The following is a 17,517-nucleotide window of genomic DNA, read 5'->3' as shown; positions in this document are numbered from 1 at the left end:
ACTTTGCAGTTAAGCCTAAAGTTATTTTGCTCGGTTTACGGGAAACTGATTTTCTTATCCAGTCTCAGAATCTGCCCTCGGCCTTGGCAGTGCTGTCGTCAGCAAGCTCTGTCCTGGGCTGCCCACGTCCAGTAACCGACGGGGAGTCCGTGTGCTTGGATCCGAACGCTTAGCACACTCGTTCAGGGCGTGGGACGGCTGGGGTCAGTGCCATGGACTTCAAGCTCTGTATATACAGGCCAGTTCATTAAATGTCCAAAAACTGCTTTCCTAACTCCAAACAGCTGTTATTTAAACTCTGGCTGTTAGTTTCAAAAGAACTGAGCAAAAGAGCATGAGTGGATCAACACAAATCCATCACCTCTACCGGGAAGAAAGTGTGTCAGCAGCCCCATTTCCCTGCGGAAAACAGCTCAGAAAGGCAGTCATGTCAAACCACATGAGATCGGTTAGGTCGTAGGAAAAGGAGAAAGAATAATACTGGGAAAAACAATTGGCCGACCTTATACGTGTTGATTTATAAGCCGAGTCTGTGAGTTCCCCGCCATCCCTACGTGAGACCAATTCGGTAACAAGTTTTAAATTGCCGCTGTGCTGCTACCTAACTGGCCCTTTTCTCTTGCAGCTGACACGGCGCTTGGCACCGACGACGTGTATGATGACAAAGGATGCCAGTGTGACGTGTCCGTGGAGGACCTCACCCCACCACTGAAAACTGTCATTCGGGCGATCAGGTTGGTGAAAACCTCTGACAAAATGATTCTGAAACCTCCCCCTGATTATCTGAATCACTATGTTGCTAAATGCTCTTTCCTGCAGGTTAATCTCCCGCAATAATTCCTTTCTCTTTTCCTATTCATCGCCATGCCTATTAAATTTTGAAATATTTTTTTTAATACAAAACTTGACTGTGTTCAACATGAGATGGGTTATAAAAGGTGGGTGGGATTTGAAAAGCCAGGCCGTACCGGACAGATTACGTGAGAATTGGCTTGTTGTGTGAATTTGTTGCTTTAAGGACATCTGCGTATAGATACAACTGGATTTTTTAAATTATTTGTACGTCTTGGTGCTTCAATCCATGTTCTGTATTTCGTGTCAAAGAAGAGTCCGTTTTTGCTATTTCAAAGCAGGCTGACTTCTGAACGTGGGAAGCCTGGGGGTTGCTCCTGTCCTGCTGAAATAGAATTGTAAAGTCTGACTGTAACACACTTCCTCTGCTGATGGCAGAAAACTGAGAGGGTCCCAGGCAACCTGTATTTGTATTTCCAGGATCCACTCCCCCAAACAATCCAGGATCCGGACTAAATGAACTGCTGCTGTTCAGCCTGCCCCGTGTCATCCCTTTGGGAGAACGTGTATCTGTCAGGCAATGCAGAGTGACTGTTTGCAAAGAAATGCCTCTGCTCCTTTTGGCTTTTCCTGCCTCTTACCAGAAAGCCTGAGGAAAGCTGAAAATATCCAACCCAGTTTAGCTACCCAGATACGCAGTCTAAGCTCGGACATCAACATGATGGATTCTGTACTTTGGTCTGAGCATCCTGTTAGACATTGCTGTACTCTGTGGTCGGGGGTCACTGGGAGAGTAGAGGTGAGTTATAAAGATTTTGGTAAATGTTTATGGGGGCAAAGAAAATCATGATATTCTGAAACTGTGTGCCCAGAAGGTACTTAAACATTATCTTTAGCAGCCACCTAAACAGAAGTGAAGTCAAGCCTAGTTACTTCCCTCTAGAACCTGCGAGCAACAACCTTGTGGATGGGGGACCATCCCGTCCCGTCCTGTGTGTCCTGGGCCTCTTGTCTCATCATGACTGTTACTGACACTCCATGTCTTTCTCAAAGTCTCCCAGTTTGGACAATGATATGATCGCCCTGCCCCGGGGGATCCCAGAAGCCTTGGGTAATATTTAATCCCAGAAAACCCAAGGATACGTAGTAAAATGAGGCCTACAGCCTTCAGTTAAAGGGATGGAAAGGATCTGTCCTGTGCTGTCCAACACTGTAGCCACTGGTCACACCAGGCGATTCAAATTTGAATTAATTAAAATGGAATAAAATGTAAAGTTCAGTTCATCAATGGTACGGCCACATCTAAAGTGCTCAGGGGCCACGCATAGCCATTGACTTCTGTGTTGGGCAGAGAAGACATAGTACGTTTCCATCATGGCAGGAAGCTCTACGGGGCATTGCTGGCCCCAAAGTGACCTCGACATTCTTTCCATCCATTCCTTACAGCCAGCAGAGACCCCTGGTCTAATTTGCAGCAAGTACAGTAAAATCTTATCTAAGGGACCAGATTAAGTTTCCTAAAAGTCATACTTAACCCAATTTGTGTCATTTTCCGAGACCTTCTGAAGCTTTCTGCTTTTGCCTCACAACCTGCACAAAGAATCCTGAGCTGCAAAAAAGAAAATGAAATAGATTTATTCTGCCAGCTCAGCACTTGAGCAGCAGCTTGCGATTTACTTTGTTACTATCCCTTCCTCTGGAAACTTGACTGATTTTTGTAAAGTCCTTTGCAGAATTCCCTTGCTCTTCAGAATTCTTTCTTGGTTCTTATTTTTAACAGGAACTTTATTATTTACACGTCTCTCCTTTTTGTGGATTTTGGAAGCTTTCTGCTTGCTACTTCATAACTCTTGATGGGGTGCTTTTCTTCCCTGTATCCTGATTCTGCTTGGTGCGTTTTTTTTTTAATCACTTCTAAGTTCCATTTAAAATTGTTGGATTCTATAAAAACATAATAGCTACAGTCAGTAGTTAATAACTTAATTGGAGATCTTTGACTCATGATAGAACTTAATTTCTAAAAATTAAAGGACCAACCACCGCAATTAGCACTTCTGAAAAGGATTTGCAGGTATAAGTCCCTAAATCATATGCAAAAGTGTCCTTTTCATGAGTTTAATTACATAACAAACTGAACATCAATTGACTAGAGTGCTTTTGCCAGAACATGCCCACCGCTCACAGCGCACCTTAAACAGGATTTTCTGTGTATGTCACTGATGGCAAGTGCCAGCCATCTATTATTCAACTCTAAAATGGCGACTTTGTTTTTGGCGTTTTCCTTGTTCTCTTTTGGTTGTTTGATTATTTAATATGACTACCTAAACATGCCTTTTATCTTCCAGTAGCGCTTACAATAATAATAGTTTTCTCCTAAGAGACAAATTAAAATTAAAATGTGTAACAGAAAATGTGTATGAGATGACAGCATGGAAAATAATATGATTACATTCACAAGAGCAAAGTAGGAATTCTTATTTTCAGTTATTAATATTTATTCAGCATCTGACATTTTCTAGTTATTTTTGAGAATAAATATTCTCGGTCAATGAGATGATTAGGGTTGTTCTCTGAATTCATCTGGATTCTATTACCCAAATTCACTGAGACTTGTTTTTTTAATGAATGACATCACTTTTTTTAGTAGTGAACAACAGCTATTCTTAGATATTTCCAAACTATGCCTTAAAAGACAGAATACTTAGTTTTGTATATTTACTCCAGGATTACCACAGATTTTTTTCAAAATATTATTTAGTTGGAGTGCGTGAAGTTGTTGGAAATGTGTTTTCAAACTCATCTCTGGGGGTGGAAATTGAACTTATTTTTAACAAGAGTTCTATCTTGTTAATGATTTAATTCAAGCAATGTTAAATTTCTTTTCATCCACTCATACAAATTAATTTCTAAATAGAAAGATGAAATTAGCAGGGAAGTAAACAGATTGACAAGCAAACTGATAAACTCTTGAACATTCTACACACCCAACTCCCACTATACAGTTGACCCTTGACCAATGCAGGAGTTAGGGGCCCTGACCCTCCATGCAGTAGAAAATCTGCATGTAACTTATGACTCCCCCCAAACATAACTACCAATAGCCTACCGTTGACCAGAGGCTTCCCGATAACATAAACAGTCAATTAAGACATATTTTGTATGTTATATGTAGTATATACTGTATTCTTACCAAAAATTAAGCTAGAGAAAAGAAGATGTTATTAAGAAAATCACAAGGAAGAGAAAATACATTTACAGTATTGTACTGTGTTTATTGATGCATAAGTATGCTTACAAGATGAATCATCTATCAGTACCTACATCAAAATTGTCTTATACAATACAAAACACTGTAGATGTTATATGTGTTACTAACACTAGACATCAAAAACGAAAAGATAACATGAAAAAGAAGTACATATTTATTTACAGGTATAACGATTCATGCACTGATAACGAAGAAGCAGCAGTATGATTGCTTCATGGTAGCTTAGCTTGTACACAAATGAATGAATTGTTATTTAAAATTCTATTGCACACAGTATCACAGTTACATCCATAATACAGAATTGAAACAGTGTTAGATTTTTTTAAAAACCACTTCCCTGTGATGATAGGCTGATATGCAGTTTCTCCCATTATGAGAGAGAGAGGCATGCTGTACAGTAATGAAATTCTTTGAAAGTAAAGTCATAAAACAGTAAGAAAACTAACACATTATTAATTTTATATTAAATATCACTCATGCTTAGGTAAAGATCAACTAGTATCTACATATATTTTATGCATGACATACCTAACTTTTTCTTAATTTTTTCAGCATCTCTAGCTACACAGTTCGTCTTTTCAAATTGTCACAAATCTCCAAAAATTTTTCCAATATATTTATTGAAAAAAATGCACATATAAACGGACCCAAGCAGTTCAAACCCGTGTTGTTCCAGGGTCCCCTGTATTATGGTGTATTCACTTGCTCGGGCTGCCATAACAAAAAATATCACCAACTGGTTTAACCTTAACCACCAAAGGTTTATTTTCTCACAGTTCTGGAGGCTCAGAGTCGAAGATCAAGGTGTTCACAGGGCTGGTTCCTTCTGAGGCCTCTCTCCTCGGCCTGCAGACAACCACCTTCTCACTGTGTCCTCGCGTGGTGGTCTTTCCTCTGTATGTGTCTGTGTCCAAATTTCCCTTCTTATAAAGACAGCGGTCAGAGTGGGTTAGGGTCTGTGCTAACATCTCACATTAACTTATTCTCCTCTTTGAAGGCCCTGTCTCCAAAGCCAGTAACATTCTGAGGTCCTGGGGCTTCAACATATGAATTTGGGGGGACACAATTCAGCCCATAACACATGGCAAGACACCAATTTTTCTATCACTGTTCAAAAAATATTTTCCCAGGCACAATATCAAAATTTTCAGATTAAAAATAAGCCCATCAGTTACCCGGATAATCCTTTGCAATATCAGACATCCGGGAATATCTGAAGAGGTTGACTGGCTTGCCTTTCAAGCTTGCACTTGGCACTGTGGAAACACTACATAAGTGTGAGTCTTGGGCAAATTTTCACGCAAAAATTAAGATATGCTCATGTATTTGAAATAATAAATTTTAAAGGTCATAGTCAATACAACTCTACATTTATAAAGGGGTCTTGGAATAATCATTTTTTAAAATACAAAAGAGATGTTTGTATTTGTTTTCCCACCGCACAGCACGGGCTGGATAAATTCTCAGCTGTGCACAGCAGGACAGCACACGAGGGCTGTGTACAGGCCTGGGCGGCTGGGGAAACAGCTTGGTCTGTGGGAACCTTGTGGGCGAAGCTCGCCTGCTTCTCACTGGTATTTTTTCATAGAATCACTACATCTGGGGTCAGGGCCGCTCCTAACGAGATCCTCAGCAACAGTGGCTCTCCTTAACATAACTGTGTTTTCTGTCAGTCGGCAAGAAATGCATCAGAATACGGTGCAACCTGTTCTCCTTGTGAGGAGAACCGAACCCAGGCGGTGGAGATGACTCAGTGTGTGGAGGAGAGCTGGCCCCGAAGCTGTGGGCTGTATCCCGTTCCTTACGTCTCCTGGTAGCCCTGCGCTGTAACCTCCGCACCCCCCGCTGTGTCTCCCTGGACATGACCTCTTATCCCCCGGGCGGACGCAGCCTTCCAGGGAATCGGATGAATAAGTGAGGTCTGGGGTGAAAACTCAGAGAATCTTATTTTCTAATGTTCATTTTTTTTTTATTGAAGTATAGTTGATTTACAATGTTGTGTTAATTTCTGTTGTACAGCACAGTGACTCAGTTATACACATATATATATTCTTTTTCATATTCTTTTCCATTGTGGTTTATCACAGGATACTGAATATAGTTCCCTGTGCTGTACAGTAGGACCTGTTGTTTATCCGTTTGCACCTGCTAACCCCAGACTCCCAATCCCTCCTTGAAGCTGCAGCCTGACTTTAGGAGGCCTCACTGGCTAATTCTTCCTGCACCCCTGCCCCCCCAGGGCTGCTCAGGAAGGTGGTCCAAGAAACCCAACGTGCCGCTGTGCTACCTGGGGCAACTCACATCACCTCTCTGTGCGTTTCCTCACCGTGACGTGGGGACGGGGATGGCGCTGACCTTTGTTGCGGTGAGGATTTCACGGGTTACCGTGTGCAGAGCGCCGAGTGCCGGGCAGCATGGGAACCCAGGGCTCTGGGCCCCCTCCTGCCCATTCTCCGCTCAGGCCAGACCCTCTCCTCTCTGAGCTCCCCCTGCTGTCGCGGCCCACGTAAAAGGAGCGCTCCTTTTTCACACCTGGGGGCGCCTGCCTGCCTGCACCCACCGCCTCCCCCAGGAAGCGCCCGCTGTTTCCCCTTGAAGTCTCCTCCTCACCAGGCCCTGCGCTGAGGACTCGCCCAGAGCACCGCCGCCGTTAGCGGCTGGAAGGGCAGTTTCTTCACCCAGCACGAGGCAGTGTCCCCACAGCCCCTGTGGGTGACTCGCTGCCGCGCAGCGCCGTCCCACGACGTCCAGTGGACCTGAGAGGTGGCCGTGACTCGCCTCTGCCGCCCCCATCCACACAGGCCTCGGGACGCCCTTTAAAGACCCTCCCAGGGGGTCGGATCCTGCGCTGAAATAAGACGTATCACTTCTCCGTGCGCTGGGCACAGGGGCAAACGATAAGGAGGAAGGGGGCCCCGCTTGGAGCCGGGAGGGGCCGTCGTGCGGGCCCCGCGGGTGTGTCTAGGCGGCCGCAGTGACCAAGAGCCAGGGGCCGGGGAGGGGACGGGCAAGGAGAGGCCAGGCCGAGAGGAGCCGGCGCGGGTCCGGGGAGCCGGAGGGCGCGGGGCTTGCACGTGCGGAGGTCACTCCCCCAGGCTGGCGCTGCGCCCCCGCACTCAGGACGGTGACTGACGGCAGCGCGGGAGCAGGCTGGGAAGAGGGGACACTCGTCGTCGCAAGCGCCGGATCTGCGGGGGCGGAGGCCACGGGTCACGGTGAAGGGAAGCGGGGATGACGCCGGGGCTCTTCCGACGGAAACAGTAACAGGGTTTGGACTTTAATGTTCGGAGAGGGTGGAGCGGAGGAATCGAGGGTGAGACAGGCGCCCGGGCGCTGGGGCAGGGGCAGGGGGCGGGTAGAGACGGCGCACTGTTGCGAGTGTCATTTGAGGGGCCGCCCAGCAGGCAGGTGGAGCCCTGGATCTGAAGCCCAGGAGAGACGGCTGGGACCAGCACAGCCTTGGTGGTCGTCAGCACAGACGTGGATGGTTTCCAGAAGCGTCCCCTGGAGAGCGTGAAGGAAAGAGAGACGGTGGTCCTGACAGAATCTCCGGCTCAGGAACCGTAAGGAGCTGCGGAAGAGAGAAGGCGCTGATCGAGAGGGACCCGGGGCAGCCAGACAGAAGGAACCAGGAGACGGGACGGAGGACGAGCCGGGGGAGCGTTGGGAGCGGAAGGCGGGTCCACTGTGTGAAAGGCTGCTGAGAGGTCAAGAGGAGAAAGGGGACCTGCTCCTTTCCAGGAGGTCCCTGGGAAGCGGCACCGAGGAAGCCACCGGGACCTTGGAGAAAAACTCAGTAGAGGCAAAAAAGGTTGAAGCCAGATGGTAAAAATCATTTTTTCAAATCACCTATGAGAATCTTTCACGCTAGTAGGAACAGAGGTGAGGTGTCCAGAATTTCTTTATAACCAGCAAAGACTCATCGTCTCTTCTGACATCGCTCGGGTCTGATCAGCCAAGCGAAGACCCACCGATGACCAGTCGGTTTCTGAGGGTGCGCGCAGCGGGCCTTGCTGTCACCCGGCACGAGTGCTGAGGTTCTCGGGTTTTCTCGCCCTGGGCTCCGCCTACTCCAGGAGGCGTGCACGTTCTCCTCTAAAATGTATTTTCAGCTCTGCATCCTTCTCAAACCTCACTTCAAACTTAAGGCAAGAACACCCCGCAAATAGAGAAGAAGAGGCACATGTTTGCCACTGTGGGTTTTTGTTAAATCCGCACGCTGTTTAATCATCACCAGTCCCTAACTTTGCTGATGGCGTCTCTGCTGTTTTAGCAGAGATGGTGAGTCTTCGTTTGCAAGTCGCTATGAAGTCATTCTTGACAGCCAAGTCTGTGACACATGACAGTACAGGACGCTGCTGGGAAACATTTTATGGATCATTTATGAGATTTTTTTAATCAGCTAATATACTCCCTGGAATATTCTTTTTTTATATATAAATTTATTTATTTAGTTTTGGCTGCATCAGGTCTTCGTTCCTGCGCGCAGGCTTTCTCTAGTTGTGGCGAGCGGGGGCTACTCTTCATTGCAGCGCGCGGGCCTCTCATTGCGGTGGCTTCTCTTGTTGCGGAACATGGGCTCTAGGCACGCGGGCTCAGTAGTTGTGGCACGTGGGCTCAGCAGTTGTGGCTCCCAGGCTTAGTTGTTCTGCAGCACGAGGGATCTTCCAAGACCAGGGCTCAAACCCGTGACCTCTGCATTGGCAGGCGGATTCCCAACCACTGCGCCACCAGGGAAGCCCTGGAATATTCTTTTTGTTTGTTTCTGTTTTGAAGATAATTACTTGTGACCGCATTTTGCCCTGAGACTTCATTAAACCAGTGTGTTCACTGAAAATGCACTTACTTTGCAGCATCTAATTTTTAACCTTTTATTTGGGTATAATTTAAACTGAATCTCCTATTCATTGCTGAGACGAAAACTATTCAAGAGCAATCAGCATGTATGGGCACTTTGTTTATTTACTTGTTTGTTTCACACTTTAAAATTTATACAGGATTTTATACTCCTAGGAAAATAAAATGCCCAAATGTAGTTACCGTATTACTGCTCACAAAAGTCTAGGAAGGAAAGTTACCCATTTGTAGACTTGCTTGGATCCGGAAGTTCTTACTTGCGTTTTATTACTCTTATCTCTTTAAAAGAAGACCAAACAGAATGAACAGAAGAACTTACTGAATCCTGAATATAAAACAATATTAAGCATTAGAAGTAAAACCCTACTCCCAGTGATGGGAGCAATGTGACCACAGAAATTTCCTGACCCCTAAGTCAGCCAAGGGAGGTATCTGCCTGCCCCTTTAGTGAGGACATCTGGTAGACTGTATACAGTGGGGCTAATTTACGTCTCTATCAAGAGCTGAAAGCAAGAAAATGAGACTGGCCAGGGCATCCGGGCAGCCCTGGGGTTCCTTAGTCGCTGGCTAGTAGCCCAGTCTGAGATGACAGGATGGTAAAGGAGTCTCAGTATGCGATTCTATAACTGGTTTCGAAGAGTCTCAAAGTCTGGATACTGTATACACAAATGCAGACCTGCATTACTGAGTCATGATTAGGTATTAACAGGAAAATAACCTTAATGAATCATCCAACTAGTGACCCACACGCCTTCGGTGGTGACCCACATTATCAAGTTCTAAGCCTAGTTGTCTGCCGAATCTGCCCCGTGATCTGCACCACCCCTTGACTGGACTCTGAAAGGCTCGAGAGGGCTGCCTCGGGAGAGAGTCAGCGACCAGAGGCCCTGGGTCACTTGCAGGACGAGCCCCGGGCCCCTCCTTTTCAGGCGGACAGATGCTGTGTCTCTCCTGGGGAATCAGAATCAGGGGATTGAATTTGCTGAACAGCGAAAGAGGGGGGTATGGAACGCTCAACAGCAGAGGTGACGGACACGACGCACCGACATGAAGTAGGGCGCGTCCACACCAAAAACAGGAGGTCTAGGACATCAGGCGGCCATTTCTGAGCCCTGAGGAATTTGATCATCTCTCCCCAGAGGTGGGGGTGCATGCGGGAGAAGTCTGGGGTACACGCTCCCCTCCTGCTTGTCTGCCTGCCCTCCTGACCGATCCCCGGCCTCCAGCACGGAGCCTGGCATGTCGTAGGCGCTCAGTGAATGTGTGACGAGTGCCTGATTCGGTCCCTCTTTCCAGCATCACGCAGGGAAGCAACCACCCTGAGCTCGTCCGGGGCCCCAGGCTCTGGGCACATGGGCTCTTGAGTCCTGTTAGAGCTCCTGGCGAAGGGACAGTTCCTCCCACCAGGACGCCGCAGAGGGACGGACGGGCACCACGTGGTCCCTGGAGGCTTCTTCAGCTCCTTCCCAGCACAGCCAGGGCCCACACACATGCCGTGGTAGGAGCTCGATGACTCTTTACTGAAAGGATGAATGGACCCGTCACCCAGCACTTGCTTCCCCTTCCAAGGCAGTCCTTGAGAAGCTGATGGGACTTGTCAGCTGGCTTTTGCGTGGAACTTCGGGTCTTACTCCGGAAGCGGGGGCAGGAGGCACTGGGGTGTGTGTGACTGGGGGTCTGACGCCCAGGCACACGGACGCGCTGCCTCGTGGGCACGATTTGTGTGACTCGGAAGACGACACAGACCCGCCGTCACTGCTTCGTGTGGAGGCCATTCTAACCCACCCCAGTCCCACCCCAGTCCCACCTCCTGTCGGTCGTTCATAACCTGGGCTGCAGGTTCCAATCACCCGAGGAGGTTTATAAAGCCTCTGGATCAATTAAATGACGTTTCTGGAGGTGGGACCGAGGCATCGGCGTGTTTTAGGCTCCCTGGCTGATGGCAAGGGACAGCGGGGCTTGGGAACTCTGCTGCCTTTACGTAAAGCCCATCAAGCTGCCTCCCTGGTTCAGTCGGCTGAGCCCTCCGCCCGCACGAGGTCTGGCTGTTGGCCGCCCGTCCATCTGTCTGGTGGTGGCACAGTCACCGCCGCTTCTGTTTTCCCGTCGTTCTTATCTCTGCATATTCGTATGCAGGGATTTTACCCTGACTCAGAGGCCTGGGACAAGACTTTTGCAAGATTCTGTAACTCGTGGCAGCACAACAAATGCACCTACACTTCCTTATAAGTGCACATGTGTTGTGTGTATATATAGCCTATATTCCACCCGGGGTTTAACTTTGCTTTGGTTTATTCCTTCGTGCTCAGAAAATTGCCTGAGCAGATTTCTTCCGTTTCAAGCCAGTTGCCAGTTGAGGTTTGTGGCGAATCTCTGGCCCCCTCTAGTGGTCACAGAGGAGCATGTCTGTTTCGAGCGTAGGTCTCCTCCGGGATTCCTAGCCTCTTAGGTACCCGCAGCATCGGAGGAGACTGGCTTCAGGGTCTTTTGCCCTCTGCTGCTGTATTAGCTCCAGGGGTGCAGTTTGCCCTCATGAGGAAAAGACAGTGAGAGTGCAACCTACTGCCCCGCCTTCTGTCCTCCTCCGAAGGCCCTTCCAACAGCACCAGTAAGAACAAGCCGTTCACTATGTGCCAGGCGTGCGAGCAAAAAGAGCCCTTTCCTACCGAAGTATCTCTTCTGTGCTGTTATTTTGTGTTAACATATTAACATCAAGACAATAGTAAACGTTGTGATTAAGAGCTCAGCACTGGAACCACACTGGCTCAGACCCCACACTTACCAGCTGTTTAACCTCAAGCCAGTTACTTAACCGCTCTTGGCCTCAGTTTCCTTATCTGCAGATCGGGGCTGACAAGAGTCCCCATCTCGCAGACTATACTGCCGAGTGCCGCCTGGCAGTGTTGTCATTTTAATCACTAAATGTACTCTAAAGGTCTGAATTTTACTCCGGAATGATTTGCCCAAACACTCCTTTCTACCAGGCAATACATAGGTCATATTCAACTTCTTTTCTAAGCGTCCATTAAAGTTTCCTGCCTCTTTTTCTGCCTGGCCTCAAGGCATTTCCTTGTGTCTACACCAGAGGTCAGCAAACGACAGGGTGGAACCAAAGCCAACCCAATGCTGTGTTTGTAAATAAAGTTTTACTGGAACACATCTACATTCTCTTGTGTACGTACTGCCTGCGGCGGCTGTCATGCCACAGTGCAGACATGGGTGGTTTCAGCAGAGACCATGTGACCTACAGCCTGGCCCTTTACAGAAAGAACTTTCCACCCCTTGTCTAAACTTTGGGTCCCTCTGATTTACATCCAGCTGCGTTAGGAGGGCAGAGATTCGTAACATTCAGGATTGCCTGTGTGAACCAAGCCTCCTCCCAACTCGGGGCTCTCCAACCCCAGCTCTCACCTTTTCCCTTCACCTCATAGTCGGAAGGCTTAGTACCTGACATGGAATGGTCTGGGAGAGAAAAAAAAAAAATCGAAGAATTAAAAGGCCTTTCAAATTCATAGTCTAATAGCCACTTTGGACATTTTCCTCAGTTGTCATCACCTTCATGTCTTTCCTGAAATCTAGAATTATTGAACTCTGGGCTTCACTTCTTCCTGCAAATAAGCAGAAAATGGCCTACTCACTCCACTTCGCAGAAGCTAAGTGCATCATGGGTAGCTGGTAGCTGGGAAACGTACACAGTAAAGCAAACCAATGACCAATGAGACCAATGTGTATATCCTACGACTGGGGTAAAGTAAGCAGAGGACCCCTAGAATTTGCGACAGAAGGGGAAACATTACAATTATTAGGGTGGGGAACCCACATTGGCCCAGGCCTGATTCTTGGGAGGGGCCTTGGAGAGAAGGAAGGGATCCAGTTCAAGGGCAGAGTGCACTGGACCCCCTGGGAAGACAGAGCTGGCGGTGAGATGAATAGACTCATGTGGCCTTGGGTTTACTTGTGTGAGGGTCAGAGGGCACACAGAGGAGGCAGGAGGAGGTCAGTGGACAGCTGGACATTCCCCTGAACCTTTACAAGTGTGCCTGCCCAAGAGGCGCCCTGTGGTGCGAGCTTAGTGGGGTGTCAGCAACACCGGCCTCGTACTAGCTGTGTGACCTGGGACAGGTTACCCGACCTCCAGAGCCTTCGCTAGACCCAGATATCAAAGGTGGAAAACTCTTAGGGCTTCCACATTGACATAATGGAGGTAAAGGGCTCAGGGCAGGGCCAGCCGTTCAGCAAGGGCACAGCGATGGGAGACCCACCCCACGTGAGGCGGCGGGGCGGGGGGTGGGAGGGTGAGGCCTTCACATCCCACCGTCCAGCTCCGTGTCCAGGAGACGGGCACTGAGCGCTCGGGTCAAGCTGGTTGTGGGCAGAGACAGAAGCCACTCTAGACATCCAGCGGGGCCAGGGAAGTGAGGGGGCTCAGCTTAGCCTCCCAGATCTTCTACTCTCTGCCTTCTGATTTCAACCAAGAAAACCGAGTGCAGTCCCCGGAAAGGCGAGGGGATTGGGTGGAGGGAGGGAAGCGGAGGTGACTGGATGGTGTAAACATCTCGAATCGCCCGGACCTGATGACCAGGGTCTTGGCTCGGAAGGGTCGTCATACAGTGGCCAAGACGGGCAGGGAGCACGCCTCCCATCCTCGCCCTCCTGGAGCAAGCCTGGTACTCAGGAGCTGTGGAAGCATCTGCAGCAGTCTCTCAGGACCAGAAAACTAAGGTTATACTCTGTTCAGACTTTAACCACACGTGTTCATCCCTGTTTTCTTGATGGTCCTATGATATATAAAACTCATTCAGCCAACTGAATTACTCTCCCAGCAGGCTCTCCCCTCCTCACCCTGGACAGTTTCGTTTTGCTATTAGCACTCCCTCTACATTTGGTACTTACTGGGTTATGGTGTCATTTATTCCTTGACTTTCAGTGTTTTTTCCTTTCTCCTTACTTCCTCATAATGATATCTTATAATTTGTGATTTAGTTGTTCTGTGAAATCCTAATTATGTTAGTAATTTGAGGGGAAAGAATATTATAGTTTCATGGTTTTCAGAAGCATTTCTATTTAAAGGATTCTTTTCTGAATCAGGCAGGGTCCTAATTAGTAACGAATACACAAATTTGTTTCACTTTAGAAAGTTTTTGGTATTCACGAAAGAGAGTCAGAGTCTTATGGCCTCCCTGAAACGCGCCGTGAAGAACTCAGATCTGTTCCGTTCAGAAGGTGTCAGGAGTCTGCCTTGGCACAGAACAGCATAAACAGCTTTGGGCAGCCAGAGGGGAGCTGGCCCTCATCCGGTTCTTCAGCGAGCGCGTGCTGACTCGCTGATCCTTGCCAGCGATCTTATGAGCTGCTGGGATGGAAAACACAGCTTCTGACCTCAGTGAATCTCCTCGAGAGGTCCATGCTTGAGCTGAACCTGGAACAGTTAGCATTTCGGGTAGCGTGCCAGGACAGACCTCTGAGAAATGAGCACTTTGATGACGAGAGAATAGGGAAGGGCTGGCGTGGGGCTGCAGGCAGAAGAGCGGGTGGAGATGGATGAGCGTCTGGGGAGAAGAGGGGCGCTGTCTCCGCCCGTCACCCCCTTCCCTAGCCAGGCGGAGCCTCCAGACAGACAGAGACAGCCCTGCAGTCAAGGACCTCCTACATCCTGGTGGAGGCCATATATAAGCAAGTAATCACAGTGTGGCGTGTTAGTTACTAAAACGAAGGTTAATAGACAAGTTGACTAACTGCTTGGAAACAATCGCAGAAATTTTGTAGGATTTCAGGAAGAGGAAAGTCCTCGAGTTCCAAGGAGGAAGTGGACGAGGATGAGGTGAGAGCGGTGGGCAGAGGCCAGGCCATCCACGGGCTGGTAGGATGTGCTGGGGAACGCGACGCTCACCCGGTAGGCCAGGGAAGACCAATGTGGTCGAGAAAGGGGGTAAGAATATTAAGGACAAATGATTCAGGGATGATTAGGAGACAATCAGTTTGAAGTTAACAATACAATTCCAGGATCGAGTTTGAGGCTTTATAACCAGTAAAACAATTTGGGTTTGTTGCAGTCAGCTATCGCTTAGGATAGGTAATTTTCCACTTAAACGCTACATTTGTTCCTAATCTTCCCACTTTCCTCCAAGGAACAATAAATTTTGGTTCATAGAGCCTAGCTGACTGACCTGCAGCCTGGGACCCATGAGCGTGATAATAAGAGTCTATGAGCCAATTAATAGTTGAATAAACACCAACAAGTTTAACATTTACCTGCAGTAAGGCTGCACAGATTCATTAAAATGCTGTGCTTCTTTGCATTCCCCAGGAATTATATCAAGTTATTGCAGTAACTGGTTATCTTAAGCAGCTTAGCTATTCATGACATCATGAAATTTATTGATGAAATATTGTTTTAAAACACAGAGTCCATGTTGGGGGAGACACTGTAATTAAAAAGACCTCTGGTGGGCAAAGGAGGGACTTCCCTGGCGGTCCAGTGGTTAAGACTCCATGCTTCCACTTCAGGGGACATGGGTTCGATCCCTGGTCGGGGAACTAAGATCCCACATGCCACTCGGTGCGGCCAAATAAATAAGTAAATAAATAAAACCTCTGGCTCTGAAGAATTTAGACATCCAGCTTAGTTGATCAGTGTGTTACATTTGAAAACAAACAAACAAACAAAAAAACCCTTGGGTAGCTAATTGAGCAGTATTCTGCAGAAATAATTTATGAAACTTTTCATAAATTTCTATACAAATGTACATTTCCCTAGAGAGAATGAGAGTTTTGTAGCTCATCTGCATCTCCAAAATGCATATAGTTACATAAAAGACCATTTTAACAACTTTTATATTTTTATAGGGATGCATTCATTAGGTGTTGATCTTGGACTTCTTGGGGTTACATGGAAAAGGTAGAATTGCATTTTGACTTTGATTTTAATTCAGGGTTTCAATGGGCATTAAAAAGGTGCAAGACTTAAGTATTAATGTTTAGCCTCTTTTTTAGTGTGTTTTTCTACATTCAAGCTGTGCCTCACAGGAGATATTCTTAAATTGTCCACTGTAACCTCGGGCTTTCATGTTTCATTTCTGCAGGAGCTTAAAATAATTTGATGCGTGACTTTTTTCCCCCAGAGTTTCCTCTATATACTAGTGAGCCATTTGGGTGACTTGTTTTAATGAAGTTATGAAGATTCATATGTAATATGTTGCTCTTACAGAATTATGAAGTTTCACGTTGCAAAACGGAAGTTTAAGGAAACATTACGCCCGTATGACGTAAAAGACGTCATCGAACAGTATTCTGCGGGTCACCTGGACATGCTGTGCAGAATTAAAAGCCTGCAAACACGGTGAGCAACGCGGGGGTTACTTGTTCTACAGGAACAGGCACAGAAACTGTCTGGGAGGAACCTCTCCCTAGTAGAGAAAACCCTTGAATTCCATGTTTCTAACTCTTTTTTTTAGTGAACAGCTGGACTTTTGCGTTGAAACGTAGATTTTATTTAAATGTAAATCAGTCGTTAAAAGCCTCAGGTATCGACAGTGTCTCACCTGTGAAAATGGGGTATTGGCAGTGGCCGCCTAGGGTCGTGGTGAGGATTGAATGAGTTAATGCACGGTCACTGAGTGCTCGGGGAATGTTAATGGTTGGTGCTGCTGTTGTTTCCATTATCACCTGAATCCTAACCATCCTTCAGAAAAAAGCTAGTCTTTCTCCTTCGTTAAACTTGACCCACCATCCAGCCCACAAAGACAGACCTGTCCCTCCTCTGACCCCCTAAAGAGAGTAGAGAATCCACTGCAGAGAGTAAAAGCGCTCCTCACCTTGGAATACTGTGCCGGAGAGTCAAACTGAGAAACACAGGGTTGGCTCTTATACTGCTTCCCTGTGGGAAGTTTGTTCCCCTGGCCCTGGACCAAGTCTGGGCCCTTCCCTTCATGCCTGTCCTGCACAGGGCTAGATACACACCGTCTTTCCAGGGAGCATCTTCTCTAGTGGTTGAAAGAAATGAGTTCAGTATATTATTCCAAACATGTGTTTGATTGTGTCATCTTGAAGCCAAAATAATTTAGTCAGTTTCATTTTTTTAACAGTCTTGCTTCACTATCAGGCCCAAACTACCAGCATTCGATTGAACAGTTCTTAAAACACAAGGACTGAGTCTTCAATGTTTGTCTATGCCCAGAGCACACTTAGCCCAGGGTGATGCATATACTAGGCCCTTAGTAAAACACCTGCTGATTTCTATAACATTAGTTACAGAAATCACAGTTGTTTCATTCATTCATTCAGCAGGTAAGTATTGAACCTGTAGTGTGTGCCAGGCACCCTGGGCACCCGGAGATGAACAAATGACCCAGTCCTGGTACAGCTGCCGTTGAATAGATCAGATGTCATAACTGCCTGTACCCCTGTGCACACAAAGTAAACTGGAAAGTTGGGTCAATATTCCTTATAATTCAGTTCTAAAACACACAAAAAGGAAGAAAGTAAGTCCAATTTGGGCTGACTAGGTCTCCTGGGAAATTGTTTTAAATCACCTGTGATCCTGTTACAATCTCTGCCCAGGTAGCCAAGGTTTTCCAAGTCCTTTCATAGAACTACCTAAG

At 47.2% G+C, this 17,517-nt stretch overlaps 1 protein-coding gene across 4 annotated transcripts in view; it reads left to right on the top strand.

The window, feature by feature from the left end:
• Positions 1–17,517, top strand: part of KCNQ5 (potassium voltage-gated channel subfamily Q member 5) — a 580,265-nt gene that overhangs the window by 555,742 nt on the left and 7,006 nt on the right. For all 4 annotated transcript variants that reach the window (XM_057528077.1, XM_057528075.1, XM_057528076.1 and 1 more), the window contains 2 exons: positions 626–734; positions 16,125–16,256. In XM_057528077.1, the coding sequence (XP_057384060.1) occupies positions 626–734; positions 16,125–16,256 (241 nt within the window). The remainder of the gene's footprint in view (positions 1–625; positions 735–16,124; positions 16,257–17,517) is intronic.

This window comes from Balaenoptera acutorostrata, chromosome 14, assembly GCF_949987535.1.
Source record: "Balaenoptera acutorostrata chromosome 14, mBalAcu1.1, whole genome shotgun sequence".
Taxonomy (NCBI): domain Eukaryota; kingdom Metazoa; phylum Chordata; class Mammalia; order Artiodactyla; family Balaenopteridae; genus Balaenoptera; species Balaenoptera acutorostrata.
This window is presented reverse-complemented; position numbering and strand designations above follow the sequence as displayed.